The sequence below is a fragment of the Citrus sinensis genome, chromosome 2 (genome assembly GCF_022201045.2).
Source record: "Citrus sinensis cultivar Valencia sweet orange chromosome 2, DVS_A1.0, whole genome shotgun sequence".
NCBI lineage: Eukaryota > Viridiplantae > Streptophyta > Magnoliopsida > Sapindales > Rutaceae > Citrus > Citrus sinensis.
This window is the reverse complement of record NC_068557.1, coordinates 18,784,951-18,797,857: the sequence shown is the minus strand read 5'-3', so window position 1 is coordinate 18,797,857 and position 12,907 is coordinate 18,784,951. Positions and strand designations below refer to the sequence as shown.

Here is a 12,907-nt window from a genome sequence, read left to right as displayed (position 1 = left end):
CTGATGCTGTGGGAAAATGAGAAATTGATACGGCAGAAAAAGAAACTTGTAACGGAGCTAGAAGATATGGGGCAGGAGAAAAACCAGATTAAAGGAAATACGATTAACAAGACCTGTGAATCCGAGTTTATTTTGTATTACTTATTTTGTTTGGTTCTAGAGAAAAGCAACGAGAAAATTGTAACTTGAAGAGAAAATTGATAAATGCTTGATTTTATTATTTTTCATAATGAATCTGAGTTTACAACCTGTATTTAAACTAATGTCCAGAACTTTCTATGCACAAGCCAGAAGCATGAGCTAATTAACAACCTGAAAACAATTCGTAACGACTTTGCTTACTCTGCTGCCACATCAGCAGAGTTAGTTAACTAACTATTCTAGCTTACATACTGAGCTAAATATATTCTTAACACTGTGCTCATTATTCTCAAGTTTTGAGGGAGACAAAAATACACACTATCAGCAAGGCTACGAGGACAGCAGAGCTGGGAAACAAAGTATTGCACTGAATGGAGAGTTTGTAGTGTATGAGGCACAATGGGAAATTAAGCCAGCTAGCTCTCCTATATATTGGTATTATAAATTTTTTAATTACTTCAGTTTGTTCTATTTCAATTGAAACTATTATTCAAAGTTTCTGAGAATAATTTTCCATATATAACGCGTTGTAAGACCTTACACAATATCAGCAACTCTAATATTTTGCACGAAAAAAGTACATTATGTATTTGATTCCTGTGGTTGAAAGCTCCAGAATAAGGTATTAATCGCGGACGGGAAAAAAAAAATTACCTTATTTTTCGATTAATTGAGTAAATCCACACAATTTTTGTTTGTTTTTTGACAAATTCTGTCAGAATATTAATAATTGACACTAAAAAAATTGGACACATAATACATATACTATACGAGATCAGCATTTTGGAGACACTCTTAGTCTCAAAATCACCATGAGCATTTGGTCCCTTACTCCCTTGTCACTTGTCTTGAAGTTGAATCTTATTCGAACTTTCGTCCATATTTCATGGACTTCAAGAAGAATTGGATAGGGCAGTTAGGCAGGCAGAACTAGAAACTTTAAGAAGGGAGTCAGTGGAGATAAGGTGCATGAACTTTGTTGCTGCGGCTGAGGATGTAAACAAAAATGAATCGGAGACTTGTAACCGAGCTAAAAGCAATGCAAAAGGAGAAAGATGGGCGTAAAAGAACGGTGAGGAGGTCGGGTTCTGTGCTCATTACTCTTGACATAGTGAATCTGAAGAGCAAAATACAAGGTCACGAACAAGGATTCAAGGATTGTAAAGCTGCGAAGCCAAGTAATACAGTGGATGGGGGGTTTGCTGTACATGAGGCAGAATAGGAAGCCATCATTGTAAAGAAGTTGAAGCATCTCGGTGTTTTCAGTGTTGAACTTGGAAGTGATTGAAGAAATCATCAAGTAGATGGCAGTTTGGCACCCTATTGTTTTTCCTTTCTCATTGTTAGTTTTCTTACTGCTGCTAAAAGCCTAACTATGCTTGCTTCTGGTTACCGTTTGTGATTTGGGTCTTATTTGAACTTCCTTTGTTTGAGGTCTTATCAGTTTATAAAAGAGAAGCGTAGTTTAAGGGCTGAAGATCTGGTTAAAACAACCTGATAATGATCCTATAACCGCACTATTCACACTTGAGTGAAATAATCAACTACTCATAGATTGCAAGGCATTGCTTTAATTGCATTAAGTACATTCAACAACGCATATTTATAACAAAAAAAAAAAAAAATGAGACAATGGAAAAAACAATCGAAGATCTATTACTTCTTCTTCCCTGCTTTTCCCTCCTTCCTTCTGATAACTTCATCAACATATTTCACTCCTTTTCCCTTGTACGGTTCTGGGGGTCTCCATTTCCTGATGGAAGCAGCAAACTGACCAATTGCGCTTTTATCGTATCCACTAACAGTGATCCTGGTGTTTTCCTCCACATTCACTTTTATGCCATCTGGGATTGTCATCCTAACTGGATGCGAGAACCCAAGACTCAATACCAAGACTTGTCCTTCTAATGCAGCACGATATCCAACACCAACCATTTGAAGCTTCTTCTCAAACCCTTTCGATACTCCAACCACCATGTTGTCAGTCAGTGTCCTAAGCAAATTAAAAGGGGCCAAGAACTAGTTATAATTGAATAACAATAACAAATTACTGTCAAAACACAATGAAAAACAAATTTATTTCATGCAGTAGTCTATTGGACACTACCGTCTAATGTTTCTCTGGCATGATAAACACGTCATGCATTGTATAAGACCTAACACTTGTACTAGCACAACAAAGAAAAATGTGTCCATATAAAATCAACAACTCTAATTTGGTGGAATAAGTCATATTTGCAGATCTCAAGAGGAGATATCGTCTTAAAAGGTTGCTAAGCAGCAAGGTCCATGGGTATAAATGGAAAGTTCCATAACTATCACCACCAGAAATTTAAGGCCAGATGCCAATGAGCAAGAGCAAGAGTGAGGTAGCAGCAGCATCTTTGCGAAAGAAATACAACTAGCCAGAGATGGGAGCATCCTTGAAATGCAATTAGTTTATTCTAATACAACTGCTTTGCTTGTAATGCAAAGGAAAACTTTTTCCCCTCAAGTAATTTAACTTGAACAATGTTCTCAAATATGTAACAAGAAAGTATTTTGTGGGGCTGCAGGGGCACCATATAACTTCTACAAGAAAGTAAGGAAACATGATGATTGATCATGACTTGAACAGTGTCGTTACTTGAGAGAATATAGATTAACTCCGAGGAACTGAACATAGATTTCATAGAACTAGAATGGTGGTATTTTTCGAGACTGTTCTTTCTTAAAATCACTGAGTTTTTACATTTTTCATAAAATGTTCCTATGAGTATATTAAGAGTGGAACTTTGAATAATTGTGATAGAAAGAAAGTAACTAGTGTTTAAGGAAGAGTTCAGACGAACAAGTTAAAAGAAAAACAAGGATGACCAAGAATAGGGCTAAAGTAAGGAAGAGTTATACCTGAAAAGCCCGTGCATTTGATTGGCCCTTCTTGTCTCTACAGTCTTTCTGACCCTCAGGAATGAGTCCTCCCTATCAACCTTCACTTCTCGTGGATAAACAAGTGAAAGTTCTCCCAGTGGACCCTTTACTTTTAGATCTTGACCTCCTAATGTGATTGTCACATTGGATGGCACTTCTATAGGCTGTTTTCCTATTCTTGATTCCTTACATTCTATAGTCTTCCTTGAAAAGCCAACACGATTTACAGGAACATTAGACATGCTGAATCCATTTCTCTCACCAAAAAATATGGACTTCAAATTGCTGCAACACCATAGCAAAATTGACTGTCTCAACTTTCAGAATACTACTATTCAGTTCATCGGTTTAAAATTACATGAGAAAGGAATATAATCCGTTAGATATACTTCTTGCCAGAAGAAGTAAGACGCAGGTTTCCGATATATTGCACACTGCTCACAATCTAATCCAAATAATTTATTTGATCACTGACAGAATATAGTATGAAGGAAAATCTCAATACCATTACTTGAATCCCAAGAAAATCATATTCCACTCAACTAAGCTCAAAACAACTAAATGGTTGATTTGATTCGAGCTTCTGACAGAGTTTCATGTTAAAAATGAAAAATTAAAGAGAGGAACTGAGATGTAAAATTATGTGGAGAGAAAGCATGTGTTATATCTTCATATAATAATCCATTTTAACAATCTAACAAGTATATGGAAGCAACCAAGGAGCTGGAACACCTTGCCTCTAACTGTCTAATCCATGTCATCTTCTACCATTGTCCATTAGAAGATATTACTGGTAAAGTCGCGCCATGTCCATTCAAATTAATTATCAAACTAACTCAAGATTTCGTTTTCAGAAAGTTCTCAAATTTTTCTGGCATTGACCATGCAAATTAAAGTGCAATGTTTTCTCATCATCATCATCAAACAATAGGTTTCCCACCCATATTAGAAGTAAACCAAGCACCCACTAAAGGGCACATTCTTGTTAACATTTTAGGCAAAAAAAATTAGCTTTCAAGAGCAAAATCTTTCTTTCATGCTTGCACATTAAACCTATAGAAGCACCTCCAAAATTCCACCAACTAAACAATACATACACAACTCAATAATCCTGTTTCTAAACACAATGCAGTTCCAAAAGTTCATTATACTCAGAAACCCCCTCTGAAACACCTAGTCCTACATGAGTCCAACAAACCAGTTTCACTTAAAACACATTAAAGCGCATGCCCTTCAATGAATATTTTGAACACTCCAGAAGAAAAAGATAATTAAAAAAGTCGAGACATTCTAAATTTCCCAACAAAATTATTGATACCCACAAGCTAAAAACATTACGTGGGAGCCAGGGCCGCAATAGGAGAACGTAAAGCTGAAGTTTTAATCCAATGAGACCTTGAAGCAAAACGCAGATACAGTACGAAGAAAGAATTTTGGGATTAGAACCTGAACCTGACCTGGTATGGAAAGAAGAGGCGATAGAAGAAGCCATTTCGCTTAAGCGGCTTTGAGCATCAATCAACTTTTAACACCTGCCTGCCTTTGATTTTCAATAGTGAAAATGAGTTCTCTATCCGGAACTGACTGTTATCCAGACCAGAGACATGAACGTTTTCGTACAATGACATAAATACCCTCATTACCGAACAATATTCTCAAATGTATCATTCTGCTTTCTGGATTTTGGGCTTTTGGCAGACCTCATCATGGGCCAAATAGGGTCCTGTCCTTGGAACCAAAGATTATGGGCCAACCCATAATTCATTTAATTTTTGCTTCTCTAAATTGGAAACGTTATGATATAATATAAAGGATGATACTTTTAAGAGGGAATAACAAGAATTTCAATTTAAAACGTTATATTTTCTTACTTTTATACATGTCCTCCACATATATCTGCCCATGCGTTCATAAATACTTGTAAGCACACAATGACATAATTACTCTGTTTACTGTTACTCCAATGTTAATTTTGTAAAAATATTAGAATTTTAAGATTATTTGTCTTTAACATTTGATATGGCTATATTTTCTTTAACTAACTCAACTCTTTTTTTTGCGGTCCTTTTCTTTTTCTCTCTGAGAAAAAGAATGAGTTGAAAAGTGAGCCTTTGGAGGCTAATTTCATCGCCCACACAGGTTGGGTGCTTTTCATTTTCGTTCATTTGTTTTTTCTTTCCTCCAAGCTATTCATTGGCTTGGATTCAGCTTCGGTTCTATTCGTAATCTAGCAGTCTGTTAAGATGAATACGGAAGAACTGATTCGAAAATGTCAGGAAATATCTTTGAGTGGAGAAAGGAGAGGAAGTGTGTCCCTGAAAAACAAAATGAAGGTGGTAGGGAGGAAGATGGTAGATGGATGCTTAGTTGGAAAAGTCATGGTGAACAGAGAAGTAAAAATTGTGGGACTGAAAGCTGCTCTGCAACAAGTGTGGAGAACCATAAGAGAAGTTCAAATCGAAGAAATGGGAGACAATATCTTCATTTTCAGATTTGGAACGGAGGCTGATAAGAGGAACATCTTAGCTGGGGGGCCGTGGCATTTTGATAGAGCTCTCATAGCCCTTGTTGAACCAAGTGGTATCGGTGAAGTAACCAAACAATCTTTTACCCATGTATCTTTTTGGGTCCAACTATATAATGTCCCTATTATGTGCATGAATGAAGAAACTATCAAGGAGATTGGTGAAGAAATCGGAAAGGTGGAGGAAGTGGGGACAAATGCTGCTGGAGAATGCTTTGGCAAGTTTATTAGATTCAGAATTTCGGTGGATGTGACTAAACCTCTAATAAAAGTAGTAGAATTAAGAGATAAGGATGCGGCAGAAACTGAGAACTCGGAAGAAGTGGAAGAAGAAGATGAGAACATGGGGGACACAGAAACAACAAGAGAAGGTGGACAAAAACAAGCCAAAAAGAAAGTCATTCCCATGCCAGTTTTATACGAAAGGCTGCCAGATTTTTGCTTTGTCTGTGGCTGTATTGGACATCAATATAAAGAATGTGCTCAATATAAAAACCAAGCTAGAAAAGAAATGGCATATGGGCCATGGTTGAGAGCGATTACAATGGCAGAAAAGTTGAGAATGAACAGAGGGAGAGAAAGGTGGAAGAATGAGGCCAATAAACAGAGCAACGAGGGGCAAATACACACAAGAGGCGAGGCCGGCACAGATTTGCAGCGGCATCAAGCAAGAGATAGTAACAGTGATCCAGAAAGCGAAGGCGAGTTAACCCGGAGTCAAGAGGAGGAGAATACGGGTGGGCCAAGGATGGGAGAGGCGAGAAACCCAAAAAAGTCAGAAAAATACGGCCAAACGCTGATACAACCAGGTGGGGTTGACATAGTATTTCAAACAAGTGGAGGTGAGGCGGGAAAAACGTGCACAAATGAGAGGGAAGAGGAAAGAGGAACTGGCCAACGAAAAAACGAGAATGAAGAAAACAAAATTGTGCATAACCCAAATGATAAGGAGGCCCAATTAGAAAAAAACGCAACACAAACCCAACTTAAAGCAAAATATGGGGAAGCTGATGAGCCGAATACAACCCGTTCAAAGATAAAGAAACGGCAGTGGAAACTCCAGGCTCGAACAGTAGAGAGAAAAATGGATACAGACAACGGGTCAAAGAGATTAAAGAGGCCAAAGGAAGACAATTGTGAAGGAACTTCAACTGAAAAACGGAGGAGAATGTGCAGCCAAAAAAATATTACTCTTTGCTCCTCAACAGAAACAAGAACAAATGGGAGGGAAATGATTCAGTATGGAGAAGTGGAGATGACAGCAGCAACATGGATGGAAGAAGTAACGGCGGAAACTGGTTGCCAACCCCGCCGACAGTAATGAGAGTTATCAGCTGGAACGTTCGGGGGTTGGGGAATGATCGAGCGTTCTGTGAAACCCAAAAGATTCTCCAAATGCATAGGCCTGAGATTTTGTTCTTGTGCGAAACTAAAATGAGATCCGGGCAAATGCAAGATAAAGGTAAGAAGCTCAACTTTAATAATTGTTTTGCTGTGAGTAGTAGAGGTAGGAGTGGTGGGTTAGCTTTGTTATGGAAATTGGAGATAGTGGTGGATATAAAATCTTTTAGCCAGCACCATATAGATGCAGTAGTTCACTCTGAAAATGGTAGCTTGTGGAGGTGCACGGGGATTTACGGGCATCTTGAAACAGATCAGAAACGTCATACATGGACTTTACTGCGAAGATTAGCTGGGTTACTCTCGTTACCATGGCTTTGCTTTGGAAATTTTAACGAGATTTTAAAGCTGGATGAGAAGACGGGAAGAAAGGATAGATGTATGGCTGGTATAAATGAATTCCACGAAGCTGTCCATGGATGCGAGCTAAAAGATTTAGGCTACAACGGCTATCTATTTACATGGTCTAACAGGAGGTTTGGCCCTAACTTGGTTGAAGAAAGATTAGATAGGTTTCTGTGCTGCAAAACTTGGGGAAGCATGTTTCATGAAATAGCTGCAGAGCATTTTGAGACATGGACGTCCGATCACAGTCCAATTCTGTTGATTGTAGAAGAAAGAGGCAGAAGGAAGCAGTACAGTAAAAGAACTTTCTCAAGGGTCCATTACGAAGATATGTGGAGCCCTTATGAGAAATGTCAAGAGATTGTTTTTGATGAGTGGCAAGCAAAGAGAAGCTGGAATTGCGAAGATCCGATTTCACAATTTAAAAAGACAACAAAAGATTCACTGGCTAAATTAAAATTGTGGAGAAAGGAGGAATTTTGGGGCAAAGAGGAAAAATTGGAAAAGCTGATAAAAGAGCTGAAGATTTACAAGGAGAGCAGTAAACAATATTGCATTGGAGTTGAACTAAAGGCAATAGAGAAACAAATAGACGATTTACTCATTGATGAAGAAGTTTACTGGAGACAAAGATCAAGGGTTGTGTGGTTACGGGAAGGAGACAAAAATACAAAGTATTTCCACTCCAAGGCTACTGCAAGAAAGAGGAAAAACAAAACCAGAGGAATTGTTGACGAAAGGAACAAATGGACAGAAGAAGCTGATGAAATTGAGAGGATCCTCTGTGATTATTTCGACAACATGTTCACCTCTAATAATCCAACGATGCATCAACTGGAGTCAGCGCTTAAAGGCATGCCTTGCAAAGTTTCAAGTGAGATGAATGCACACCTCGATCAACCCTACACAGAAGCTGAAATCACAGAAGCTCTAAGTCAAATGCACCCAACAAAAGCTCCGGGCCCAGACGGTCTTCCAGCAGTCTTCTTTCAAAAGCACTGGAAGTCTGTGAACCAAGGAGTCATAACTGTCTGCCTGTAAGTCCTTAATGATGGAGGTAATATCACCCCCTTGAATCATACGTTTATTGCTTTAAGTCCGAAGATTGACAAGCCTAGGAAAGTGGGGGATTATTGTTGTGCAAATTTTAATGTACTCGCAAGCGCACGAATCTATTGTAGTATAGATCAATGGTGACGAGTGTCGATCCTACGAGGAGGTGGATTTTAATTATGTGTAGAAATTAATTTTGTAAATGGGTAGTTGGATTTATGGTGGAAATGATTTGGAATATGCTAATAATTAAATTAAAATTGCGAGAATAAATTCTAAAATTGGAATTGCAATTGAGAGAATAAATTGAAGAGAAAATCTATTAAATTAACGTACTTGGGTATCTGGATCCGTATCAACATGCATCATGGGCTAAATAATCCGTATTAATGTCAATTAAATCATGAGGGGGGAATCCACACCTCATGAACCACGCTCTAATCAATATGGTGCTAAGGGCTTATCGTGCCAAATAATAATAACCTTGTACTAGAGGGCCGATGAAACCAAGGCGGTACTAGACAAGATTAGTATTATTTGTCGACGAGAAGTCAAAACATCCACAAAAACTAGAGGGGAAGAGAAAATAAATTTACCAAATTAAGCCCATGACACATGTTGAGACTTCACCTTCAACCCAAGCTTGAAAGAAAATTAGCCACTCATAATTGAACTAGGGGCAAAATGGAAATTTATTAAAATACGAAGAAAATACAAGATGGAGAAGGAATTACAGAAAATGGATCCCAAAAATGGATTCAGAGATATCAAATTAGGGGGGGAGAGGCCCCCTTTTTATAGATACATGGAGTAAATCATGGCCATCGGATTAAAAACAGTTTGGACGCTCAGGATGCGCCACGTCATCAGTCAACAGTCCACGGTTTGACCACGCGGATGAACAGTAACGCGGTTTGACCACGCGGATGAACAGTAACGCGGTTTAGTTGAAAATAATCCTGTGTGATGCATGCACCGTATGCGAGATTTTTCGTCTACTGATATACTGCCACATCACCATCAACAATACATAAGAATTTTAGTCCAACAGGATCGTGACACCTCATCAGTCAATGCCACATCATCGGTCAATACCACGTCATCATCCGTCTATGTGAACAGTGTCGTGAACAGTAACGTATACAGTACCGTACACGTGAATAGTACCCTACATGTGAATAGTGTCATTTTTTCTTTTATGCTCCTCCTAAGGTTTTTTACCGTCCTGAGTTCAAAAGTGATGTTCGTTTTGCCGTCTGATTTCTCCTTTATTGTGAAATGACTATAATGCCCCTAAAATATATAAAATACTTAATTAAAATAAAACACATGTAATTAAATCACAAGAAGGTTAAATACATTAAAGTAAGGGTTGTTAGTAAGACTTGAAATGTAAAATGACGGTTTTCTCCTTTATAAATATGCATTTTCTAACACTCAACAATTATAGACCTATCAGCCTCTGTAATGTTATTTACAGAATTATTGCGAAAACTGTGGCAAATAGGTTGAAGCTAATTTTGAATCATGTTATCTCCCCAACTCAAAGCGCCTTTGTTCCTAATAGGCTCATAACTGATAACATAATCATAGGTTATGAATGCCTTTACAAAATAAGACTTAGCAAAGGGAAGAAGCATGAGATTGTAGCTTTGAAACTAGATGTAAGCAAAGCCTATGATAGGGTGGAATGGAAGTTCTTGCAATGTGCTTTAGAAAAAATGGGTTTCTCCTCAAAATTTGTAGGGCTGATTATGAGATGTATAACTACACCATCCTTCTCAGTGTTGATAAATGGGGTAGCTAAAGGGTTGATTAAGCCGCAAAGAGGGCTAAGGTAAGGATGCCCTTTGTCTCCATATTTATTCATTCTTTGTGCAGAAGTGCTTTCTAATCTCCTAAGCCAAGCCGAAATAAACAAGCACATTCATGGAATCAAGTTCGGAAAGGAGCTCTCTATCACCCATCTCTTATTTGCGGATGACAGCTTGATATTCGTAAAAGCCACAAAAGAAGATTGTTGGAGATTGAAATGAGTGTTTGACTGTTATACTAATGCCTCAGGCCAAATCTTTAATTTCGAAAAGTCATCCATGTTTTTTAGTCAAAACACAAAGCATGAGCTGATCTCGGTAATAAATGACACTTTCCAACTGCCAATGGTCTCTAGACATGAGAAATACCTTGGGTTGCCCTCGATGATTGATAGAAACAAGACCACTTTCTTCAATGATATCAAGCTTAGAATTCTCAGCAAAATTTCCAGCTGGTAGGCAAAGCTGTTCTCGTGTGGTGGAAAGGAAATTTTGATAAAAGCTGTGGCCCAAGCAGTGCCGGCATATGCTATGAGTGTGTTTAAGCTCCCCTTATGTCTCTGTAAAGAAATGCAAAAAGCCATAGCTCGATTTTGGTGGGGGAACAACAAAGACCACAGGCCAATTCATTGGAGAAGATGAGAGAAAATGTGTCAAGCTAAGAGTAGAGGGGGAATGGGTTTTCGAGATTTGTCTAGCTTCAACCAAGCTCTTGTTGCAAAACAAGGTTGGAGGATTATTCAAGAGCCGAATTCTTTGGTTGCGAGAATAATGAAGGCTAGATATTTTAAACACTCAAGCTTTATGGAGGCAAAAGCTGGTTATCAACTATCATTCATATGGAGGAGCATTCTTTGGGGGAGAGAAGTGACTGAGAAGGGATTGAGGTGGAGGATTGGAAATGGTGAACAAGTGAAGGTGTATCAGAGTAAATGGCTTCCAAGGCCTGACACTTTCAAGCTGATATCCCCCCCCCCCAAATTGCGCTTAGAGACAGCTGTTTCGGAGCTCATTAATGAAAAACATGAATGGAATGAAGAGCTGATTCAACAAAAAAATTTTAAAGTTGATACAGAGCAGATTACAAGAATCCCGCTCCCAAGGCAACCAAATCCAGATCAAGTAGTATGGCACTATGACAAGAAGGGGGAGTACTCGGTGAAGAGTGGCTACCAATTGGCGTTAAAGATGAAAACCTCAGACATGGCTAGTTGTTCAAAGGAGAAGCAGAATTTTTGGAACGCTATCTAGTATCTTCAAATTCCAGAAAAGTAAAGATTTTCATGTGGAGAGCATCTAATAACTTGTTGCCAACTATGGAGAATTTATGGAAGAGGAAGGTGGTGCAATTCCCTCGGTGCCAGAGGTGTTATAAAATGGGAGAGTCCATTTTTCATGCTCTTTTTGTGTGTAAAGCTTCTAAAAAATTATGGCAGTTGACTTGTTTTGAAGAAGAAATTGGGTTGTGCAAAAACAAGGATGTATGCAGTTTTTTTCAATTTATGACGAGAAGAAAAAACAAGGTTGAAATGGAGCTGATGGCTGCACTGTGCTGGAGTATATGGGATTCAAGGAATCTCCTCATTTTCAAAAACAAAAGAGAAGATTCCCAGTCATCAGTTGCGGCAGCAGAAGCAGTTGTACAGAAGAATCCAAATGCCACTGATGCAAGAAGGCTCAAAGCATGAAGATGTTGTCCAAAAAAGGTGGAAACCTCCTCCAGCAGGCTGGTTCAAAGCTAACGTGGATGCAGCAATGAAGATTGATCAGCAAAGAACTGGATTGGGAGTAGTCATAAGGAATCCAGAGGGCAAGGTTGTAGCAGCAGCTATGAAGACCACAATCTTTTTGGATAAACTGGATTATGCAGAAGCTGAAGCAACTCAGTTTAGGTTGGAGATAACAGAGCAGGCAGGTTGCATTCCAGTGATTATGGAATCTGATTCGCAAGAGGTTGTGAGCTTAATGTCTTGTGAAAAAAGCACAAGAACTGAGATATTCTGGGTTGTAGCAGAGGTTCATGATCGGATCAAAAGGTTAAAGCATGTAAAAGTGCAATATACTCCAAGAAATTGTAATAGTGTAGCTCACTCGCTTGCAAAGCTAGCACTAGAACTTAATGATTTTGTCTATTGGGTGGATGATATTACAGACCAATTTTTGTACTTATTCACATAGTTGATGGAATGAAAGTATTACTTTCTCTCAAAAAAAAAAAAAAAAGAAACATTTGATATGGTTATAACATGTTTATTCTCTATTCATATTCATGTTTCCATCAGGCTACATTTCAAAAAACTGAGATTAAAGCAAGAGATATTTATGTATAAAGTTGGATGGCGGGGTTCATTGTCTAAAGATGCTAGCTAATTGCATTAGAGAATAAGAATCTATTTTATGTATATGTGCAATATGCTTATTGGACCAATATTTACCTTTTATTATCACGCGACATAGCTACGGGATCTTTTTTGTTGAAAAGATATGCGACAAATCAAATCCCACCTGGTGCTGAAAGCATTTCAGAACGTTTCTTTCTTATCTCTTCGTCCACTAGAAAGAGGGGCACGATGGTTACATTACAATAGAAATTAGAAAATGGGTGTTTTAAGGACAACTTTGATGAAGCTTGGGACTGTCGAGACTTTTCTGTATTTTCAGCATCTGTTACGGGAGGTCCATGAAATTTTATTTTTCTAAATAACTTGGTTAATAATGT

At 38.3% G+C, this 12,907-nt stretch overlaps 3 protein-coding genes across 3 annotated transcripts; 2 read left to right on the top strand and 1 right to left on the bottom strand.

Moving 5' to 3' along the window:
* Positions 1 to 1,673: 1,673 nt before the first annotated feature.
* On the bottom strand, positions 1,674 to 4,675 carry LOC102611043 (50S ribosomal protein L6, chloroplastic). Its single transcript, XM_006469626.4, has 3 exons — positions 4,509 to 4,675; positions 3,031 to 3,336; positions 1,674 to 2,134 (listed from the first exon to the last, which is right to left on the bottom strand). The coding sequence occupies exons 1-3, from the start codon at positions 4,541 to 4,543 to the stop codon at positions 1,798 to 1,800; spliced, it is 678 nt and encodes a 225-aa protein (XP_006469689.1). The 5' UTR covers positions 4,544 to 4,675; the 3' UTR covers positions 1,674 to 1,797.
* A 619-nt stretch (positions 4,676 to 5,294) lies between these two features.
* On the top strand, positions 5,295 to 6,896 carry LOC107175758 (uncharacterized). Its single transcript, XM_015527487.1, has one exon. It carries the CDS (start codon positions 5,295 to 5,297, stop codon positions 6,894 to 6,896), a length of 1,602 nt encoding a protein of 533 aa, XP_015382973.1.
* Positions 6,897 to 11,844: 4,948 nt separating this feature from the next.
* On the top strand, positions 11,845 to 12,366 carry LOC127900310 (uncharacterized). The gene has a single exon (XM_052434940.1). The coding sequence runs from the start codon at positions 11,845 to 11,847 to the stop codon at positions 12,364 to 12,366; it is 522 nt and encodes a 173-aa protein (XP_052290900.1).
* The last annotated feature ends 541 nt before the right edge of the window (positions 12,367 to 12,907 follow it).